This window comes from Alligator sinensis, unplaced genomic scaffold, assembly GCF_000455745.1.
Source record: "Alligator sinensis unplaced genomic scaffold, ASM45574v1 scaffold131_1, whole genome shotgun sequence".
In the NCBI taxonomy this organism is placed as follows: domain Eukaryota; kingdom Metazoa; phylum Chordata; order Crocodylia; family Alligatoridae; genus Alligator; species Alligator sinensis.
The window spans coordinates 5,809,018-5,831,846 of record NW_005841830.1 but is presented as its reverse complement, the minus strand read 5'-3'; the positions used below and the strand labels follow the sequence as shown (position 1 = coordinate 5,831,846).

General features: G+C 43.5%; 1 protein-coding gene across 2 annotated transcripts in view; it reads left to right on the top strand.

The window, feature by feature from the left end:
• PRKCE (protein kinase C epsilon) overlaps positions 1 to 22,829 on the top strand; it is a 518,294-nt gene that overhangs the window by 407,111 nt on the left and 88,354 nt on the right. For both annotated transcript variants that reach the window (XM_014519408.2, XM_025204781.1), the window contains exon 11: positions 11,312 to 11,466. In XM_014519408.2, the coding sequence (XP_014374894.1) occupies positions 11,312 to 11,466 (155 nt within the window). The remainder of the gene's footprint in view (positions 1 to 11,311; positions 11,467 to 22,829) is intronic.

Here is a 22,829-nt window from a genome sequence, read left to right as displayed (position 1 = left end):
TGTGGGTATAGTGGGGTGTGTGAGGGGGTGTGGGTGCATGTGTGGGGTGTGATTAGTGTTTGGGTGGATTGGGTGTGTGCATGTGGGGGCTTCCCTGCCACTTGCCCCCTGCCCACTCTTTGTGATGCGACTGAGCCCAGCCCCTCTGCAGGAGGTGGGGAGGGGGATCAACACTTCCTGCCTGTCTCCAGCATGCTGCAAAGGACAGGAAATCAGCTGCCACTGGCAGGCAGCAAGAGAATCCCTTAGGAGAGGGGAGGGGGGACCGGGAGCCAAGCCTGGCACCCTTGGTCTCTGTTCCACACTTTGGCAGTGCTGCATCACACTTGCACTGGCTTCTGCTTCTGCTCCTGCCCCACCTGCCTGTCCCTGTGCCTGCCCAGCAGGGTTGAACCAAGCCTATGCTGCTGCTGCTCCCACCTTACCTGTTTGTCCCATGCCTGCCTGGCGGGGCTTTGTGAGCAGTCAAGCTCCTTCACCCCCTCCATCCACATGCTCCCTGGCCTGGCCATGCACAAGCAGAGCCAGAGTGAGCTGCAGGCAGAGCCCCACTCCCCTCAAGGCTGCAGGTTCCCTTCCTTGCCTGCTGCCTGGAGCACTGCAGCAGGGACAGGCGGAGCAGTCACTGGAGGCCAGGGCAGCCCAGCAGTTCCCTGGGCAGCAGCAGCAGCCCTGCCCAGAAGCTGTGCCTGTTGGCTGGGGCTGGCGCTCTCCAGCAGAGTAGGCTGGGAGCACAGCAGATGCTGCCCCAGGTGGGAGCAGGCGGGACTTGGCTCCATGCAGAGCGCAGCAGGTGCAGCTGCCGGCGGGGCAGATACAGTTAATTGGTGGGTGCTTGCCTGCGGGCCGGATCCAATGAGTTGGCAGGCTGGATGTGGCTCGCGGGCTGTATTTTGCCCACCTCCAGTCTTAACAGTTAGGAAAATGAGGAACCGTTGCTGACTGGTGCTGACAGGTTGCACAATAGGGCCAGTAAATAAAATGAGTTAATTGTGGGAAGAGTAATTGCAAACAGAATACTGCTTTTCTCTTCATGATTGTTTTGGTAAGGATCTTTATCCAGTTAGCGTGTCTCTCTCACCAGGGACTTTTAGTGTTGGTTTCCCTGAAACTGCCCTGGAAACTGGTGTTCTGCTTACACGCACGCGCGCACACACACTCAACAATATCAGTGCAATCTGTGCTGTGACAACTCAACCTCTTATGTTCCTCCATGCATTCTTTGGGGGATTATGAATAGGGAATGATGAGACTTCTTTAATTTATGTGTCCATTCAATCTTTTGAATTTATTCCTGAGACTTCCTGTAAAGGTGATGCTTGTCCACTAAACCTAAAACCATTCAATCCAAAGGAGGTCATCAAACAGTTCACAAACAGTGATAATCATAGCAGTAATAATTAGGAATAAATAACCTACACTAATATATGGAAAAAAGCTTTTCACATTGGACTCCTACAGGTCTTTCGAATGTATAGAATGCTTCACAGTAAACAGGAATTATTTCATCCTTCAAAATGCCATCACTGCTTGGAAGGAAAATGACAGCTGTTTAACAATAAATGTTTATGCTACACAGCAATTTAGAACACTAATTGCTTACCACCGTACAGGTCAGCCACTGCCACCTGGCCTTAAAGCCAATGAAGTTTTAAAAATATTGCTCATTTGTGTGTTATCTATTTAGAATCTTATATTGTTTCCATATTTGATCTGGCCTCCATCACTATAGTGTCTGAACATCTCAGAAGCATAATGGACTTATCCTTTCAACAGCCCTTGTGGGAACTGATAGCTTGGGCAAAGCCAAGGAATTGAATGTCAGAGTTCTGACTTTCAGGTCTGTATCTCAGGTAGTAGACCGTCCTTCCTGTAGGGGGAAACAAACTGGAGACTATTAGGAGCTGATCACCAGGCAGAGAAGAATGAAATATAGTAGTATACATCCAGCAGTGATGGTCTGAAACAATTTGAAGGGAACTTTAATGTAACTGGTTGTCAGAAATAATTCTCATGACATTTGTTACCTCATGTTCAAGGATCCTGGTTTTCTCTGATAAAAAAATCCAAATTTTTCTGATTTAACCCCCCCCCCCCCCCCCCCCAAGATGCACATTTTTCCGATTAAAACAAAACACCAGTGATGTTCCATTTTAATCATGGAAAAATGGGATCAGGGGGGAGGGGTTAAATAAGAAAATTTTAGATTTTTTTAAATAAAAAATAATCAAAACATTATGTAAATGTAAACATAAAGGAATAAATGAATATGACATTTAAACTTTGTAACTGTTTTACACCTTGCATTTCTTTTGCCCACATTCTCTTGTGTGCATTTGCAGATGGCCTTTGTCCAACATTGGGGTTGGAGGAGATGTTTGAATGGGGGATTCTGGTTCCTTCATATTTCTGGTTCTTTAAGGCTTTCACTTAGTTTTGTATACTAAGGGTACAGTGTATCTGTGCAATTTCAATCAGAAGCAGGAAATGTTTATTCAAGTTCTAAAGGGTGGGACAGTTGCTGTAGTTTTAGGTAATTTTAAACAAACTGTTTGAGCATCCTGTTTAAATAGAGTTAAGTAATCACAGTTTTGTACTACTTGGGTAGGAATTTCATCCACTCATGGTTTGAATAAAATATCATTTTACATAGCATGCCAAAGTTATGATATTTTTATTTGACTTCTTGTGTAATAAAAGTATATATCAACTTTTATGTCAATAACACATTTAATATTTCTTAAAACAAAACCACCTTTGCCATTGAACACAAGATATAGCTAATGAATGAGATTTTAATGTTACATTTGCTTTTCGTCAGTAGACATTCCTATTTTTTCTAATGTGGTGTTATTTTCTTTATGATTGTTGTATTTTTCACAAGCCTCTGGAGAAATCTGATTCAGGTATAACCTCCTCAGACTGTTTGTTATAAAAGAGTTTATTGACATAATGAACTTAGTTTAAGGAATTAGTGAGAATCAGGAAGAATTTATTCACACCCATTTGTATGAGAAACATAAAACAAGGGAAAAAAATGCTACTTGGAGAATGCTGATAAGTCTTATCAACTACAAATTCTAGTTGAAAAGTATATGTTTGATGCCTTTCCTGGTTTCTGTGCTTTGAACAGTTATGAGGGTAGATCCTAGAAACTAAGGCTGGTAACAAAAAGACTGCATGACACACAGCACGGATACATGTCTCAGTTTTGAAATGGGAAAACAGATTGGATGATTTATTTCTGCTTTGTGATATTTTGGTTAATTAGGCTGGATTCATTACATGTTGGATCTCTCAGCTCCTAAGCCTCAATAAAGGAAAATATTGTACTCTTATCTTTGTGATTTGCTGATACGTTTTCTTCACACTGTAATCTAATACTTTTTAATGAGATTTTAAGTGGAAAGGAACCCCACAAACCAATACAAATTAGTCAGATAAAGGGCTGATTTGATAAATAATTCTTTGAAGCATAGCAATCATTTCTCAGGCCATAAACAATACAACAAAGGCTGTCATTCTACATATAAATGTTTCTACCATATTTATGTGGAATTTTATTTCTCATCAATGGTAGTATTCCATGTATATAAACATCTAATAGCTTGTAGAGAGTCCTGTATCATAACAAAACTGATTGGCAAGGATATCTAGTCTTGCTAGTAGGAAGTCTTGATCATCAGTCACACCTACTCAAAGTTGAACTAGGTTGATTCCATTATGGCCTCAAATGTTGTTTTCCAAGAAGAAAAAGCAGTCACTGTATCTGCCCCAAGGAACTCCAATCTAAAAAGAAACACTTACAGAGAAAGTGAAAGGAGTACAGCATGTATACTATTATATTAACAAAAACATAAACATGTAGATGTTTTTTTTTTCCTAGACAGGAAGAGGTGATAGTAATCAAGACAGGAGGAGAGGAGGGCTTGGACATAAACATTTTATGCAGAGAGAGAAGAAAGGATATATCTTTAAAATGTTGAAGAGGATGAAGAAGTAGAATTTGACCACAGCTGGATGATTGGAGTAAGGGAAAAGATGCGTACAAGTAAGCTTGAGTGACTGAGAAAGAGGTTGTTTTGCCAGTTGTTACAGAGTCAGAAGATGATGAAGAATAACATTAAGTTCAGTTTTGTCAACATTAAGCTTTCGGTGACATTGAGGAGGATAATTAGTAAGATGTTTAGGGAATACAGGCTACTTAGGTTTCCCATGGTTAACATGAGCAGCCATTTAAATCATGCAAATGGCATACAAACTGTTAGGCAAAGCCTATCAATATCTATATTAACTGCATCATATCAAATGAATGAGGCATGCCAATAGTTCATTCTGAATCACTGTGCACTGCCTCTGAGCACCTAACTAAGGTTGGTTCAGAGGCCTGACAGAAGCAAGTAATTAATCAGGCGGTTGACAGCTACGTTGGTTACTTAACTCCCTGTCTGTGCTGTTGACTAAGCAGACTGCTGCGTGCTATAGAGGTTTGCTGACAAACTATGAGTGCCTCCCCACTCAAAACTTCCTTGTGGTAACAGAATTGTCTCCTCTGCTTGCAGTTAGCTCACCTTTACTAAAAAGGATTCTTCTGCCACCTGATATCTGGTTGGCAGGATTATCCAACCACCAGCCATATCAGCAAATATTCTGGTTGCCAAATAAGTCCCCATATATGGCAGAGTCGGTATACTGAAAACTAGGATGAGAGGTTAGAAGGGGGCGAGGGAAGAGAGAGACTTGTCAGGTCAAGCAAGTTTGCTTGTTGTCATCACAAAGATAGTAATTAAAACCAGAGACAGGGAAGGTTGTTATTCCATGGAATAAAACTAAGTACTTTTTCATGTCTTAATGAAATACTCTTTGCATTGAAAGCCTCTTACCCACAGTGTCTGTTTTGATTTTTTTTCTGCTTATTATTATCATTCAACCATAATTTTTAAATGTTTATGGAAAAGCAGCTTTGACTAAGGGAGAAAATAAAAACCTATGGAAAATATATTTGAGTACTTCAGAAAACATTTTTGCTTACTGTACTGTACTTATTTTTTTTACTGATGCCAATAGGGGTTTTAATTATACAGGCTTTGTTTATGGTTTTTCTTCTTATTTCAGTTTATATCATTACTGAATTCCCAGAACTGTTTCACGTGTATTTTGTTCATCAAAACATACTTCTCAAATAGGATGGATATGGAATCCAAAAATAATTCAAATCAGTTTTAAAACAAAATTGATTGATAAAACCATATCTCATTACCTGTCCCAGGACCCTGGTTGTTCCATAATATTGTGGGATACTGTAGTGTACCCACTCATTTTAGTGCTTAAATAAATTCTGAAGACATATCAACCAAGTTATTGTTCTCAGGTGAACTTTACTTCTGCATGATGAGGTGTTTGATTAGGATGAAATCCTGGCTTTACTTAAATCAATGGGCACTTGCCAGGTCAATTAGTGTGTAGCCAATTTCTTCCATATATTCTAGGAGAAAAAATAGAAAAGAACAAAAGAAAACAAGTTATAAGTTCCTAGCTATAGAAATCCACAAGCTGTCAAAGAGATTTTAATTAAATTCTTTAAAAGGCAAAAAAAATATACCGGGGGAAGAAAAACTAGATAATGTGATTTATCTAACGGAGCTGGATATAAGTACACAATTCTGTAAATTCCTTGCCTATTGTCTTATTTAAGTATAGATTTTTCCCCATTTCAAATTGACCAGATTATTTTCCTTTTATATAGATAAATTTTAAAAGAATGGTGAGATAATTGGATTTAGAAAGCAGATTTCATGGAAATGCAAGAATCATATTTAGAGTTATCTATAGGTATATATGTAAGTAATCGATCCTATCTCAGCAGTAGGGCAATTTCAGTCATAATATTATTTCTGTCCATGTGAAAGTGCAAAAATTTGGACTTGTGCAACCTCCTGTTGCTTAGGAAAAGAAATCCAGACACAGGACTGGAGGTAGTATGGGAACAACGCTTATGAAAAGTGGCATCTGCCAAGAACTAGAAGCCCATCCTAAATGTCATGGAAAAAATATCAGTAGATTTGTGTAGCCAGGCACTCATACTAAACTTGCTATATCAGATTAGTTAGGTGCCATCTCGGTGTACACTGGAATCAAAAGAGAATGGCTGTAGCTACAAACCTGCAAGAGGGCACTTTTGACATAGAAGATGTGAATATCCAGAAGCTGGTAATTTTTGGCCTGCAATAAAATAAAAGCTAAACTCATACTATGGGTAGATTAAGAGATAAATACACAGTTGTCCCGAGAAATAACATCCACAAGTGAGAAAAAAAAAGCCATGAGTACCACAGTCGCATTCTATCAATTACTTTTTTTACTTTCATCCTTTATGATTTGCTTTCCATTTGAAAACTACCCAAAGGCTCCTTCATTGGTTCTTCTAGGACCTGCGAGGTAAGTGACTTTGGGGAACAGGGAGAATCACAAGCTGTATGAAGGTGGTTGCTGCAGAAAATCTAAGCCATAGTGGACGCGTCTACATAAGACGCTACATTGCCATAGTGATGAGCTATGGTGACATAGCTCATTGCTACGGTGTGATAGCATTGGCAGGCATAAACTGTGATGCTGACGCTACTGTGCAGTAGGGTTGGAAATGACCTGTGCACCACTGGAACTGCACAGTAACAGCAAATACTACATGACTGCACAGTTACAACTGTGTTGGGGGCATGTGTAGATACACCCAGTAAAGACGAATTACATAGGCCATGTACGTGGGCACATCCCGGATTTTGTGAAGCGGGGTGTGGAAGCAGTGGCTAGTGCTGCAAGGGTGGCTAAAGAGTCCCCCAGCCTAGGCAGGAAGACTGCATCATGGGAGCAGCAGCAGGAACTTTTTAAAAGTCCCCGAATCAACTTAGAATCCCCCCCACCTCTTGGCATCCTCTCCCTTCCCCTCTGTCCTCAGCAGCACATTCCTTCCCTTCCCATTCACCCCCTTGCACACCCACCCTGCTACTGTTCTGGGCTGATGCGGAGGGAGAGAGGCTCTAGAGCTGCTCCTGCTCCTGCTCCTGCTCCTCTCCAGCTGGGCTTAGCAGAGAGCAGCAGCAGAAGCAGTGAGTGGGTTCCTCCTTGCTGTCCCATCCTGCAGAAGTTCCCTGCCAGCTGGGAAATAAGCACAAGGTGGACAAACCCTCCCATTTCCCGTTCTCTGCTGCAGCAGCTCTGGAGCCTTTTCCACCACAGTCCTCTCAAACCATAACTCCCCCAGTTCATTTCACAGCAGAGAGGGACTCCAGAGTCGCTGCAGCTAGGCTCACAGAAGGCAGCAGCGGGTTTGCTCCTGGGTTGGCATGGACACCCAGGGACCAGGCAGAGAGGAGGAACCCACCAGCTAGCACCAGTGCTCCACCTGTTCCTGTCTGAGATAGGCAGGATGAGCTCTGGAGCCTCTTCCCACATCAACAAGGGATGGCAGCAGTAGCAGGGCACCTGCGCTGCTGAGGACAGAGGAGAAGAGAGGGCATGCTGAGAGTGGGGGCAGGAATTTTACCTGATTTGGGGACTTAAAAAAAATCCTTTCTGCTGTTCCTGGTGCAGTTTGAAAGGAGGATGTCTCTGTGCCTCGCCACCCCCCCCCCCCCCCCCCCCCCCCGAATCTGCCCTGGCCACATACAAGGGTTTTATTTCCCCTGGGAGAATCGCCATTCATAGTTTCGTAGCTTCATAGTTGGTAGGGTTGGAAGGGATCTGAGCAGATCATCAAGTCCGACCTCCTGCCATGGCAGGAAAAAGTACTGGGGTCAAACCACCCCAGCAAGGTGTTCATCCAGCCTCCTCTTCAAGACCCCCAGGGTAGTAGCCAGCACCACTTCGCTTGGAAGTTGGTTCCAGGTCCTAGCCGCCCTGACTATGAAGTAGTGCTTCCTGATGTCTAGTCTGAATCTACCCTCTGCCAGCTTGCGACCGTTATTTCTAGTCACTCCTGGTAGTGCTCGGGGGAACACACTGTCGACCCATGTTCATTTTGGCGTCAATAATGACTCCAAGATCCTTTTTTGCCTCTGCACTGACAAGAAGGGAGTTCCCCAGCCTGTAGGTGTGCCGCTGTTTCTTCCTCCCCAGGTGTAGTACCTTGCACTTGTCAGTGTTGAAACCCATCCTGTTCTCATCTGCCCACCCCTGTAACCTGTCTAGGTCCAATTGCAACCTATTCCTCCCTTCTAGCGTGCCCACTTCTCCCCACATCTTAGTGTCATTCTCTTAATAGAAATGATAAGTGTACAAACACTCAATGGATTTCTCCTGCAGGAAACAATCCTCTTCTAGGAGATCTTCCAGATAAGAACTTGGAAGATCTCCCTTGCAAGAAAGTTTGTCTTGCAAAAGTGAATGCTGTTATACTCCCCTCCCAGTCTGGTCTGGTCTGAGAGGGGAGCAGAAACAGCTGCTTCCTGACTTCCCCAAACCAAGGATTACCTGGTTTGGGGAAGGTGTTGGGACATTTGCTGTGCTGCTCCCCTCCCCTCCCAGTAAAGTATACAGGCCAGCATGGTGCCTCTTACACACTGATCAAGAGCCTCCTGGAAAGTGGTGTCTGCATCTCATTTTTGGAGAGTTTACATACTGTTGCCCAACACAACTAGCGAGCAGTGTGGCTAGATTCTTCATTTGATCACATCTGACAAAAATAGATGTTTTTCTTATTGTCTTAGCTTGTGGAATCATGGGGCTATCAGAGAATTTCAGCTTTCATTTCTTTTCAAAAGCAATGTCTCGTTCTCATGATTATGAAGAAAAGTTGGCAAAGGTAACCCAAGGATAAAATAGTAGAAAGCAAATAAAAAGCGATGATGTATTTCTATGAAATGTTTTGCAATTTTTAAGCCAGCCTAATTATTTTTGGGGACCTTCCTTGTGATTTCTGGATGCTAATCAGTCAACAGTTGTGAGTCAGTGTGGAAAGGGCCATGACCCTACTCTCATCGTCTTTAGAATATTACCTTTCCTTTCAGAAGTAGTAATGCCATAGCTTTTGTAGTCTTTCCATCATGCAAGGGCTATGACAGTCATTTTCTGATGCTAGTTACAGTCAGATACAGAAAACTGGACTGGGGGGCCTTCAGTCTGAACCAGTCTGCCAACACCCATGTTTCATCTGTGGGGAAAGAAGTTGCTTGGAATTTCTTATTCCATGTGTGCTTTTTATGATCAGTACAGGAGACAAGCATTGATGTCTCATTTCCAGAAAGCACCTAAGTTCAGGATAGCATTTACAGACATGCTTAAATCAATGTACACACTTATTGTTAAACACATTTTTAAGTGCTAAGCCTTTTTTTGGACAGATAATTAAAGACAATCACATTTTGTGAGTTTCTGGACCAACTATACTTTGTACTGCTAGTCCATTTAAAAGTGGTAATCTATAAAGATGTGTAATCTTTTCATTCATCATACATAGAAGTAGGCTTTTTAAAATTAAGAACGGGACATATTAATATGAAAGGAAAAGGTGAAAGTGCCTGAGAGAATATTTAGGGTTAAAATAAATTAGTATTTAGTATTAGTACAGAAAAATATGGAAAATACAGGTAGATATTAGGGGTGTGTGCAATAGGCCCTATTCAATTTGGATTCGGATTCAGCCCAAATCAGGGACAGGGATTCAGCTCGTTGCTTCAGATCACTGTCCCCGATTTGACTCGGCCAAATCTGAATCTGAAGAGTTGATGCTGAATCAGAGAATCAGCGATTCGGCCATAGACACAGCTTTGAGTGTTTTTTCTACATATCTTGAGGTACTAGGCATGGCTCTTGAATGTTGCAATGCTGGGACGGATGGAGTGTCCCACAGGAGTGCAGGTGGCTCCCCAGCCCACTCGGCAGCAAACTCAAAAGTGGGCCTGAAGTACTTCTGGTCCACTTCTGGGTCCACTGGCGAGCATGCTGGGGGGCCTCCCATGCCCTCCCGGCTCAGTGACCAGCCATTGGTGGTCCCCAGGTGGCCCCCCAGACCCAGGAGGCACCAGTCGCTGAGCTGGGGGGGGGTATGGGGGAGCCCCTGCGCTCTCCCCGGCAGCCCAGGAAGTGGACCAGAAGTGCTTCTGGTCCGCTTCTGGGTCTGCTCCCGAGCATGCTAGGGAGCCCCCTTTACTCCTGTGGGATGCTCCATCTGCCCCAGCATCACAGCATTCATGAGCTGTCTGGTACTTTGAGGTATGTAGAAAAAACATTTAAAGCTGTGTCTATGTCCGAATCTCTGAATCTTTCCGAATCTCTCCGAATCAATTTAGAGGGTTCTGATTTGATTCAGAGAGATTAAAGGGTCTCCTGATTCAATTCAGATTTGGAGATTCAGTGACCGAATCGGGCCGAATCTCTAGTGAATCGAATCAGGGACCAAAGCTTTGCACAGCCCTGGTAGATATCATACTTTTTGTTTATGTTTTGGTCTGAATTGTTTGTTTCTAGTAGGAGCTCTTTAGGACAGGGGTGTTTAAGGTGGATATCCTACTTTGGTTTTTTAGTATTAGCAGGTCTCTTTTCTAAGGTCTCTGAAAATGTGGTGTTTTTTCTAAAGCCACAGCAGTAAACAAATATATTCCACTGAGGGTGGTTGAAATTGCTTGGGAATTTCAACTACCATTTTAAACAAAATAAATTTCTAATCCCCATGGTTGTGGAGAAAAGCTTTGAAAAATTTACCCTTAAAGGGACAGGGCCCGGAAGCAGCTAGGTAGAATTTATTTTAAAAAATGTTGTATCTAATCTATTAGATTTAGGGCCTGAACTCTTATTTTTTCAGCATTTAGTATTGGAAATCCTTGTTTCTCTGAAAATCATTTAAATCATTTATACTATGAATTGGGAAGATATAATTTGTAAGAAAAAGTATTCCAGTAATAAAGTAGTTGATAATCTGTAACAGTAAGCACGAGGCAGGCTGGCAGCTGGCAAACTGTTCATCCCTCCAGCAGCTGACAGAATCAACATTGTCCTGTTGTCATTATTTTTAAACTTGTTAAAACAGTATGTATCAAAACATATAAAAATTGATTGCAGTGTTTAAAATATCCTTAATTTTTTTATTGCATTTTGATTATTATCATCTTTCTTCTACTCCTTTGTGTCTCAGTCTTTTCTGTTTTTTAATTTTATGGGGCCTTTTTGGTTGTCAGCTTTCCCTCACTCAGAATTGCAGCACTTGTTTCTTTAGTTTCTTGACGCAAATCCTGTTGTTGTTGAATGTGTAGCTTAAAGCAGTCCTTTGTACAGCTGAAAGAAATTAGCTAAATAGCACTGTTTTAATTAATTTCAGGACCGCCTTTTCTTCGTCATGGAATATGTAAATGGAGGAGATCTAATGTTTCAAATTCAGCGCTCGCGCAAATTTGACGAGCCTCGATCCCGTTTCTATGCTGCAGAGGTCACGTCAGCACTCATGTTTCTTCACCAACATGGCGTCATCTACAGGTACTTTTTTGATTAGAAATAAAGTATTCTTGAGGCGCAGGGCTCATTTTGGCTGAAATCCTCTGTCTCCTAGCAACCAAATTTAGATCAGTTGTTTGTTCCAATTTGCTTACATAGAACTTTTTTTGGCTGTTTATCATTCAGAATGTTAACATTTGAATAGTCTCTGCAGCAGTCTCCAGCTGTGTGTGCCAGTTTTGTATTATAGTACAAATAAAGCTTTTTTTAAAAGCTTGGCACATTGTGACCTAGAGGTGACCTTTGTGCAGATCAGTGCAATCTCTTCACTTTCCTCTCTGTGCCATAGATTTCCTCTCGTTTTCGAACTCCCTGCCACTTCCTGAGTTTGTTTGTCCTAGTTGTCTCCAGTCTGATAGGACCGGGATAGTAGTTTGAAATGCTTTGCTTTATGCCCTTTCCTTTCAACTGTTAGGGTGAGTTTCAGTCACTAACAGGAAGTGGGGGGTTTTTGCAGACAATTTGAATTTCCTTATTACTGCTCAAAATTCTCATCTGAATGAAAAGAAATCTAAGTAAAAAACCTAAAAATGTGTGCTTTTGTTGCACTGTAAAGAGTACACTTAGAAATAAATATTTATTATTAAAAACAAGGAACTACTTGGGAATTTTTCACCCTGCTCTCCTTGTGTTTATTGAGTCCTTTATCTTGTCGTTTCACCCTTCCTCTCTTTTTAAATTATTTTTGGCAGCTTGTTACTACTTGTGATAAATCCAGGCTGTCAGAAGCAGAGTAGCTGTAGGTTTTGAGATGTGGGCCTGTCCTCCCGTACTGAAGACGACTCTAAGACCATGGCTATAATAGGGGTTTCTGATATCCTTACCCTATTTCTTATTTTCAGCCAACCATTTTTTGGAAGTGGTGGGGGAAAGTGAAATGTAATTCTACTTTTCTAAAGCAAAAACATTCTGGGTGAGGACATGGACTTTGAAATATGCCTGGATGCACTTTCAAAGGGGCTGGGTAGACATGCTTGAAGAATAAAACAGTGAAAGCCAGAGAAGCTCAGCACTAGAGCTGGTCAATAATTTTCTTTTCAAAATTGATGGAAAATTGGGTTGGATGAAAACTTGGCTTTCCAACTAAAAGAATATATCTACAAGGAGTGTCTGCTTTCCATAGACAACTTTGACTTCTCATCAGAGCATGACAATTTGAAGTTTTTCAGGGAAGCCTGACACTTCCTTTGAAAATTTTAATTTGGTCAGAAACAAAGTATATCTTCAGAAAACAGTTTAACTGAGAATCATTTAACTAATTTTAGTATCAAGAGTCTTTAGTTTCTTTTGGCTCCAAGACGATGAAGTGCTCAATAATTCTAGCAGACTGAGGATTATACTAAAATTAAATTAGTTCATCAAATGCACCTTGAACCCTTTCTTTCTGATGGCTTAATATTCTTGGTGCTAAATCCCTACAAATCATATCTTTACTGATTGAGAGAGGGTTTTTTTCATTAATTTCCAAAGTAAATAGATCATATAACCACTCCCTGGATATTTCACAATTTTATACAGAGACTTTTTGGGAAAGATGAAGTAATAGTGGGTGCCGTAACTAGTGAAGGATTTTAAAGATTACAGTATTTCCTTGAGACTAAAGTTAATTTCCCAGGATGGGTAGGTAAACTTTACATACTGAGTAATTAGCAGTTAATTTGCCGATTTCATTTAATCAAAGTTAAAAGGTGTCTCGGACGGCCAGAGCCGACTCGAGGTGATTTAGAAACTGCTCGTTCGTTGGGCGGGCTGGTGAATGGAGAGGCAGACAAGGTTTAATGGTTGCAAAAACGTTTATTTACGCCACTTGTAGTTGCGACGCAGATGGTCCGGTCGTTTGACCACCTACGTGAGTTGTCCCAGCTGGCGGGGCCCAAGCCAGTTAATCCGTCCACAATTTAAGCCGGCGGGAAAAGGGTACGTCTGGGATTGCGCTCGGCGACGGGGAGAAGAATCGATAGGTGATCAGTCTATCGATCAGCTCAGCCACAAGTCAGATCTCTTTTAGAAGCACTCTGCAGCGTGCTCAAAGTTCTCCGACTTGGGCGGAAGTCGCACGAAATTTTAAACGGCTAGCAAGCCAATTACTAGCCACCACGTATGAATAATTTAGAACTGGCCAATAACGGGACACAAATTTGCATTTGAATGGCGGGAACTCTCTTGCACCGGGGTTTTCTGTTGCAACGGAAAACCCTTTGCTTTGCAAGAGGCTCTCATGTGGCGGGAAAATTCCATCATGCCGAGGCACCAAAATCACTGGGTTGTGACAAAAGGTAATTTCTCAGACAAATTACCCGGAGGGTATGAATGCATGTTGATTAATGCGCCTTAGATATTGCACATTTATTTTACTACTTCCATAATAATGGACTAACCAAATGCATAGTACCTGATGTTACTGCGCATTAGCACTGGCACATGGTTAATTAGTGATGCTTACTGTGCATTAGCCTAATAACATTGTGCAGTAGACTATTATCATGATTTGTGCTATGACACTCTACTGAGCAGTGTTATTAGGCCAATGAACAGTAAGTGCCTCGTGTAGATGCACCCGGAGGGAACAAAATCCAAGTAGATAAAATTACAATCCCCTTTGCTTATATGTGCATGTATACAGCCTTCTTCCCTCTCCTCTCTTCTCTCTTTCTTTTACATGTACTACTGTGTTTTGGCTCTAAAGTACATTGGATCACTTTACACACTCACCTTAGTTATATCTTTTTATCACACCCTAAATGTTTGGCTCCCAGGAGTAACGTCATGATGAGGGAGCAATACTTAGTGATTTAAAGCTTGCTGTGATCATCTTAACCTGCTGCCAAAGCTCAGGCATACAGTAGTAAAACTTTAAAATTGTTGGTGATATGTTGTATTAAGCTAGTTTCAGAGGAGGAAAGAAAACAAGAAACAAAATGAATTGTGTGTAGAAAGTAAGAAGATCCACTAAGCATGCATTCCCTCATGCTACTTTATTTTAACACTGTTTTTCAACCCGAGTATTCTTTTATCCAGAATCATTCCTTTCTCACCTGAAAGACTTTGAGACCTTAAAAACCTATGAAATGTAAGTTTCAACAACTTTATAAAACCACAGCTATCAAAATGAGGTTTGAAAGTATCTAACCCATAGTATATCATGAGAAAAAGGTCATGGTTTATACAACTTGTGCTACAGGCTTGAAGAATGCTAAAGTATCCATCCATATCAACTGTATATCAGAATGCAGCCATCTCACAGGGAACCTAGCCAGCATGAGTATTTGAATCATTGCACTGAATCATATTACTGCAGAGTGAAAAAAACATTAGATTATAATTCATTCATTTATATTTCCAAAGTGCTGATGTGGCCCAGCAAAGCCAACACCTCACACCACCAGTCAGCACTTGGATTTCTTTTCCTAAGCAACAAGAGGTTGCACAGGTCCAAAATGCTTTACATGGCATAAGAGGTGAAAATTATGTCAGTTGTTCCACTGTTCACACAGATCTTATGATTCCAGAAGTTCTCTTAAAGGTGACTCCCTGAGTGACCAGGGAGTGAGTGAACATGAGTAGCAAACAAGGGAAGCCATTTGCAAGCAGTTCGTAAGTCAGTTTGCCCCCACCCACACCTCTGAGTGGGAGCTTTTAAGCTTGGTGAGAGGAAGCAGGGAAAAAGAAACCTTTCAGGGCCAAGGAACAGTAAACAAGCCATCTTCAGGTGAGTTTGCCTAGGAAGGTGTACTTGGAAGAAGCGCAGTAAGAGAGAAGAGGCAGATTAATAGACCCAGGGGAAATGGCTGAAGGACGTTGCAATGCCAGAGCCACTGCCACTACCTCTGCTTGCTCTGCCAAGTTGGAGAGTGCCTGCGATGTGAGCAGTGCCTTCTGGTGGTGTCTCTCAGGGAGCAGGCAAGAGAACTACAGGAAGAGGTGGTGAGGCTCCAAAGCATCCTCTGCCATGAGGAGTTCATCAATTCAGTGCTGGAGGAGACCACCAGGACTGTAGAGAAAGAACTGCCAAAGGTAGCGCTAGAGGACACGGACTCTGAGGAGGGTAGAAGCTAGCAGCTTGTGACCTCTGGCAGCAAGCAGAAATCTTCATCTCTACCTGCAGCAGTTTGTCTGAAGAACAGATATGGAGACATAGCAACAGAAAGGGAGGAGCATGTTCCATTGGTGGAGGAAGACAGGCCAGGCCTCCCCAAGGTAGGAAGGGTTGAGACCCCCCGCCACCAAGAAGAAGCAATGGGTGGTGGTAGTTGGAGACTTCCTTCTGCTGACCTGACCTGTTTTCTCAGGAGGTCTACTGCTTGCTTGGATCCTGGATCCAAGATGTCATAGAGGGATTACTGAGACTCATCCAGCCCTCTGAATGCTACCCCATGCTGCTTATCCATGTGGGCACAAATGATACTGCCAGGGGAGGCCCTGAGCAAATCAAAAGGGACTACAGGCCTCTGGCTATAAGGGTGAGTGGGACAGGGGTGCAGGTGGTATTCACCTTAATCCTTCCAGTCAAGGGAAAGGGCCTGGGCAGGAGTGGGCGCATCCTGCAGATCAATTCATGGCTGTGCAGGTGGTGTCACCAGCAGGTCTTTGGTTTCTTTGACCACAGTATGATCAATGTTCCCTCTAAGGTTTAGTGATCCATGAGCAATCCTGGCTGGGAGTGTGCAGGTATCTTCTCCCTCCTGCAGAAGCCTCCGGCCAGGTTGGAGTGGGTGGCAAGTGGCCAGATGTGAAGCCGACAGCAGCAGCAGGGGGAGCATCAGTGCCCCTGTGCTACGGCACTGGACATCCCCCCCAGGCCGGTGCCCGGGGACCGTGGCCCCCTACTGCCCCCTCTCCCCCGTCAGTACGCCACTGTGTGCATGGCATTAAAAAGTTATTGTGCAGCATGATTTTTTCTTGTGCGCAGCTGCACACGTACACAGCTTAGAGGGAATGCTAGGTATGATGTTCTAAGAAGGAAGATTGCTAGGAAGAGATGGGATCTACCTGCTGAAGAGAAGGAAGAGCATCTTCACGGACAGGCTTGCTAACCTAGTGAGGAGGGCTTTAAACTAGGTTTGCTGGGGGATGGAGACCAAAGCCCTGAGGTAAGTGGGGAAGTGGGGGACTTGAAGGAAGTGCAAGTAGGAGTAAGTAGCAGGGGAGGTATTCTTATTCTTCTTGAGAAATCAGGGCAATTGGCTAGTTACCTTAGGTGCCTGTACATGAATGCATAGAGCCTGGGGAACCAGCAGGAAAAATTGGAAGTCCTTGCACAGTCACGGAACTATGATGTGATTGGAATAACAGAGACTTGGTGGGAGCTCTCATGACTGGAGCACTGTCATGAATGGGTATAAACTGTTCAGGAAGGACAGGCAGGGAAGAAGAGGAGGAGGAGTTTTACTTTATGTAAAAAAAGCTATATGATTGCTCAGAGCTCCAGTATGAAACTGGAGATAAGTGTGTTGAAAGTCTTTGGGTTAGGGACAGAGGGGAGAGCAACAGGGGTAATGTTGTGGTAGGGGTCTGCTATAGACCACCAGACCAGGAGGAAGTGGTGGATGAGGCTTTCTTCAAACAGCTAGTGGAAGTTTCCTGATCACAGACCCTGGTTTTCATGGAGGACTTCAATCACGCTGACATCTCCTGGGAGGGAAAACAGCAGAGCTCAAGCAATTCAGGAAGTTTTTGGAGTGTTGGGGACAACTTTCTGGTGCAAGGGATGGAGTGGCCAACTAGGGGCCATGCTCGTCTTGATCTTGTGCTCACAAACAGGAAAGAATTGGCAGGGAATGTACTAGTAGATGGCAACTTGGGCAGCAACGATCACAACATGATTGAGTTCAGGATCCTGAGGAAAGGAAAGGTAGAGAGCAGAAGAGTAAGGACCCTGTAGTTCAAAACAGCAGACTTTGATTCACTCAGGGAACTCATAGGCAGGATCCCCTGGGAAGCCAGTCTGAGTGTGAGAGAAGTCCAGGAGAGCTGGCTGTACTTTAAAGAAACCTTAGTAAAAGTGTAAGAATGAACCATCCTGACGTGCAGGAAGACTAGCAAGTGTGGCAGAAGACCAGATTGGCTTAGCAGGGATCTCTTCAGTAAACTAAATCACAAAAAGGAATCTTATAAGAAGTGGAAACTTGGACAAATAACTAGGGAGGAGTACAAGAGTCTTGCTTGGGCATGCAGGGATGAAGTCAGGAAGGCCAGAGCACAATTGGGAGTTGTAGCTAGCAAGGGACATCAAGGGTAACAAGAAGGGTTTTTACAAGTATGTCAGTAACAAGAGAAGGATCAGGGAAAGTGTGGATCCATTACTGAATGCGGGAGGCAACCTTGTGACAGAGGATGCAGAAAAGGCTGAAGTACTCAATGCTTTTTTCACCATAGTCTTCACAGGCAAGGTCAGCCCCAGACTACTGTACCTGGCAGCACAGTTTTCAGAGGAGGTAAGCAGCCAACTGTGGCATAAAACAGGTTAGGGACTGTTTAGAAAAGCTGAAGATATACAAGTTCATAAGGTGGGACAGGATGCACCCGTGAGTGCTGAGGAAATTGACTGATGAGACTGTAGAGCCACTGGCCATCATCTTTGAAAACTCATGGTGATTGGGAGCGGTCCCGGATGATGGGAAAAGCGCAAGTATAGTGGCCATATTTAAGAAAGGGAAAAAGGAGGATCCAGGGAACTACAGACTGGTCAGCCTCATCTTAGTCCCTGGAAAAATCATGGAGCAGATCCTCAAGGAATCTCTTTCTAATTACTTGGAGGAGAAGAAAGTGATTAGGAACAGTCAGAATGGATTCACCAAGGGCAAGTCATGCTTGACCAACCAGATTGCCTCCTATGATAAGATGACTGGCTCTGTAGATGCAGGGAGACCACTTGATATGATATACCTTGTGTAGCAGGGACCTGGCTGAGTCCTGTACTCACCAGGGCGATGACTGCTGGCATGGTCCCCAGGCAGCAGATCCCCAGCCAGGCTCATGGAGAAGTGGCGAGCCCATGAGCTTGACAGTGTGCTCTGCTACACCACCAGGCAGGCAGCCAGTGAACAGCTGGCTTCCCTGAGCCTTCTCTCGCAGGCCGGGGTGGAACCCCAGTTCCAAGGGGACACAGGCTGCTACTTGAGAACAGGACAAGTGGCTGGCACAGGGAGCACCACCTAGAGCCTAGAAATAGCACATGCAGGGGCTGATGAGCTCCCAGACCAACCTGGAACTCCTCACATAAGGCAGCACCAACCCCAGGAAAGGGAATACCAGCATAGGCACTGGGCTGTGCCATGTTCCTCTGCCGGAGCTGAAGACCTGGAGTCATGGACCAGGATCGCTCTGCCTTTCTGAATGGAATCCTGACTGCCGCTCTACTGCAGGAGGTGGTAGTGCTTTAGGGGCTGCACTGGGGTTTGTGATACCCCTGGCCCCACAGTACTCAAAGAGTTCAGCCCAGGATGGACTAGCCCATTTGGATTGGGCCCTTAAAAAGGGCAAGCCCTGAGGAGCCCCACTGCCTGAAGAAAGGCAGCCAAGATACTTTGCTGAGCCAAGGAAGGGCCTGCAGCAGGCATGGACACTGTTATTTAAGTTATATTAGTTGTTTTTTTTTATGTGAGCTGAATGCCGCTGACCGCAGAACTGCAGCAAAGACCAAGGGCTCAGCCAAGATGTGCTGAACCTGGGCAATGTGGTTTCCTTCCATCACAGACTCTTCTGCCTGAACAATGAGGCTAGACGGTCAATACATCTAGATGTCTATTCCAAGCAACAATAAAAACACCCAACTGGAAAGGGGTAGGGTATAGGGGAAGTGGGGCCCCACAGAAGACTCCTGGATGTCATAACCCACACCAGTCTCATCCAGCCCTCTCCAGTCAGGTACCACCTCCTGATACCATTTTGGGTTACACCAAGTCATAGCGGGCAAGATATGAAAATAGGAGAGTGAGACATCCACTGGCATGGGTCTCTCCCTAGTGTGGCTGCTCAGCCTGGATCCCTCTAGAATTGGTGCATTGGCTGGGAAGGGAATACAAGATCTGTAGGATAATGGTTCTAACCTGTGGGCCAAGGAAGGAAGATTATGGAAGGTTCAACGATTGGCCTAGCTGGGTTTACAGCTCCTAGGCCACAGCCACAGGAAACCATATTACAACTATCACAGGAGCTTGTCCAGGCTCGGGCAAATGACATGGATGCCCAGCTTGGCTTGTTTTCATGCCAGCAAGACCTGGCAGAGAGGTTAGCTAAGATGTAGGCTATAAATGCCCAGGGCATGGGGAAGCCTTGAGTGACAAAAATGACAAAGGAAGATGACCCTGAGGCCTACCTCAAATCTTCTGTGCTTATTGCCTCTGCAGCACAGTGGGATGCCAGATCCACTTAGGACCCTTGCTGATCAGACGTGCTCAAGCTACATACCCGGTTCTATCATGAATTGATGCACTGGGTTATAGGAAAGTTAAGGAGGCCATGTTATATCACCTTGAGGCTTCCCCCAAGTATTACTGGTTATAGTTTCAGGCAAAAAAGAATAAGGGAGAGAAAAAACTCTGGATCCTGGCTTAGGTACTTGGGGTTACGGCCACAAAATGGCTGAAATCTGAAGTGACATGGTCCATCCGGATGTTTGGTACGCTGGTGCTGGAGCAGTTCATCTGGGACCTCGAGGACCAGACCCAAAAGTGGGTAAAACAGCACTAACCAGGTACCCTGGATGAGGCAGTTAAGCTAGCTGATGCCCTTGCAGAGGCGAATGAAGAAGCACCCAGAAAATTTGGGGACACACAAGGCCTGAGTACACCAGCTTAGGCACTGGCCCATCCCATGTTCCTCCACCACATCTGAAGACCTGGAGTCATGGACCAGGATCACTCTGGCTCTCTGAATGGAATCCTGACTGCTGCTCTACCATGAGAGGTCAGGTACCTATAGGGGCTGCACTGGGGTTTATGATACCCCTGGCTTCATCATACCCGAAGGGTTCAGCCCATGACTCCTCAGTTTTAAAATGGAAAATAAGAATGCTGAACAGTTACAACTTCAGTTGATCTAATACTTCAAAGGGGTGAAAAATATTTTAAGTAGATACCCCTTATCATGGGGTAGGTCATTCTTTTAACTAGATAATAAGCGTTTGAAGTAGGAACTCTCTTTTTGTTTTATAGGAGGCATGGCAGAATGGCACCTTATAGACTAACTCATTTGGAGATGTATGAATTTTCGTAGGCTACAGCCTACTTTGTCAGGTGCTATGAATGGATGCACAGCGGTACTAAATAAAAAAGGGAATGAAGCTATTTAAATACAAAGAGGAAGTGCTTCTGAGAGAGACAAAGGTATCAGTGCACAACCTACCTTGGTGGAGCTACCAGATGCTGTGACAATACATCAATAATAATATTCCAATGTGCCAAGTTAGCTTATTTCAGCTCTTTGCAGCAAAGACATGTTAGCCATGTAAAGGTTAAGCTCAGTGCCCTTTCCATTTAACAGACTAGTTGTGATGAAGAACACATTAACAGACTGGGTTTCAAAGAACACAAATATAAATAGGCTGGTGCCAGTCCCTGAGCACATCAGGGTTGTTTTTTTTCCTTACAGAAACTCTGTGTTCTTTAATGCTCAGTAAGTAGTTAGGGTATTGATTGAATATTTCCTTGAAAGAGCAGCACTTCCTGTATCAGGGTAACAGTGCATAATGATGCACATAAAGATTTCCCAGAGAGGATAACTGCCTTTAAAAAAAGAACTTTCATGAGTGTTTTCTTTTTACAAAGTACAGTATTTGCAAAGTTTGGCATTCATTGTGATTTATCTAGGGTCTGATACAGCCTAGTTATTGCAATGCAGAGTTATATTTCATAACCCTTAAAACATTGCATATTCAGTAATTTTCTTTTTAAAGTAAGCATTTCCATGTTACCCGAGTCTGGTATTCTGACTGATAACAACTAAACAAACTGATTGAAATATATTCCCTTAGATCCCTTTGCATTTTAATGTGTACAGCTAAAACTCCTGAAGATGTGTGAGTAGAAAATAGAACAGTTAAAAGCTGCTTTTAACATTTTAATACATACACAGACAACTAACAATATTCAATACCAAAATAACTGTGAAGCTATTAAATAACAATTTGACGGTAATCAATACCAAATAACATGTTGTCTGTCTTATTAAAAGTAGAATTGTCTTTCACACTGTATGCCCATACAGAATATAGTGAGAAAGAGGAATCTTATGCCCCTGAGCAAGGTACTGTCAGGCCTTGGGTCTGGATGCGGATGGAAGCAGGCATTTGTGCCTTCCCGCACCGCAGCTCCATCTCACAATGAATTTGCTGGCATAGCTACTCTGATGTGGGGAGTCACAATTTGCTCATTGCTTTGGCAAACAACAGATAATTCTCCAACCAGGAAGCAGGGAGAGAATCACCCCTTGTGAGGGCTGCATCTGAGACACAGTACCTCCTAGGGACTACTGTTAAGGTAGTACAGCTTCAACACTACTCCTTGATCACATCTGGGTCTAAGGCACATTCTACCCTTAGTACAAATGCTCTAATCTTTAAAAGGGGGAGCGGGGGGAAGAGGGGGAAGAGGGATGGAGACTGAAGGGACATAACTTGATGGCCTCTCACTCCTACATTCGCCTCTATTGGACCTAGGCAGCCAGCAGTAATGAAATGAATGAATAAGCAGGATGTCTTTTTGCAGGAAAAGGCAGTGGGTTGGGGTGGCAAGAAGCAAGGCTGAGGAAGATGTGAAGCAGGAAGAAGTGTTGATTCCCATGGTTCTGGCATTCTGACTGAAGGAGTCCACCCTGCCATCTGCCCAGCTTATGTATTGTGCTAAAGGCGGCTGTTATATAGGAGAGCATTTGACAAGATTTCCAGCTGTGGAAGGATGAGAAAAGACTGTGGGAAGAGGATATAAACCATGTGGTTCTGCCAACTATAAAATGTTTTTAAAATTTCTCCTGGTTTGGAACATAAAGTCCTCAGTTTATATGGGAGCACTGACTTTGCGTAGGAGTTGGGTATGTAGAGGAGAAATCACGGGTAGTTAATATTTAGAAGAGGCTAGAGCAGACACACTACCCTCATTTGGGGAATGGCAAGTTATTTCCAGGGGGAGTTCCCACTAGCAAGGTCAGCATCATTATAATTTTTTTTTTGGTGCTTTTGTGTGCATTTTGTGCAAGGCTCTCTTGTTTAATCCTCGTTTGTATAATGTTGCATTGTGTAAACAAAGCTGTGACCTTAACCTTCCAATACTAGTATAGGAGTGGGTTAATGTTAAACGAGAGGGGGAGGGAATGGGAATCTGCCAGGGTGAATGCCAAGTTTACATTCT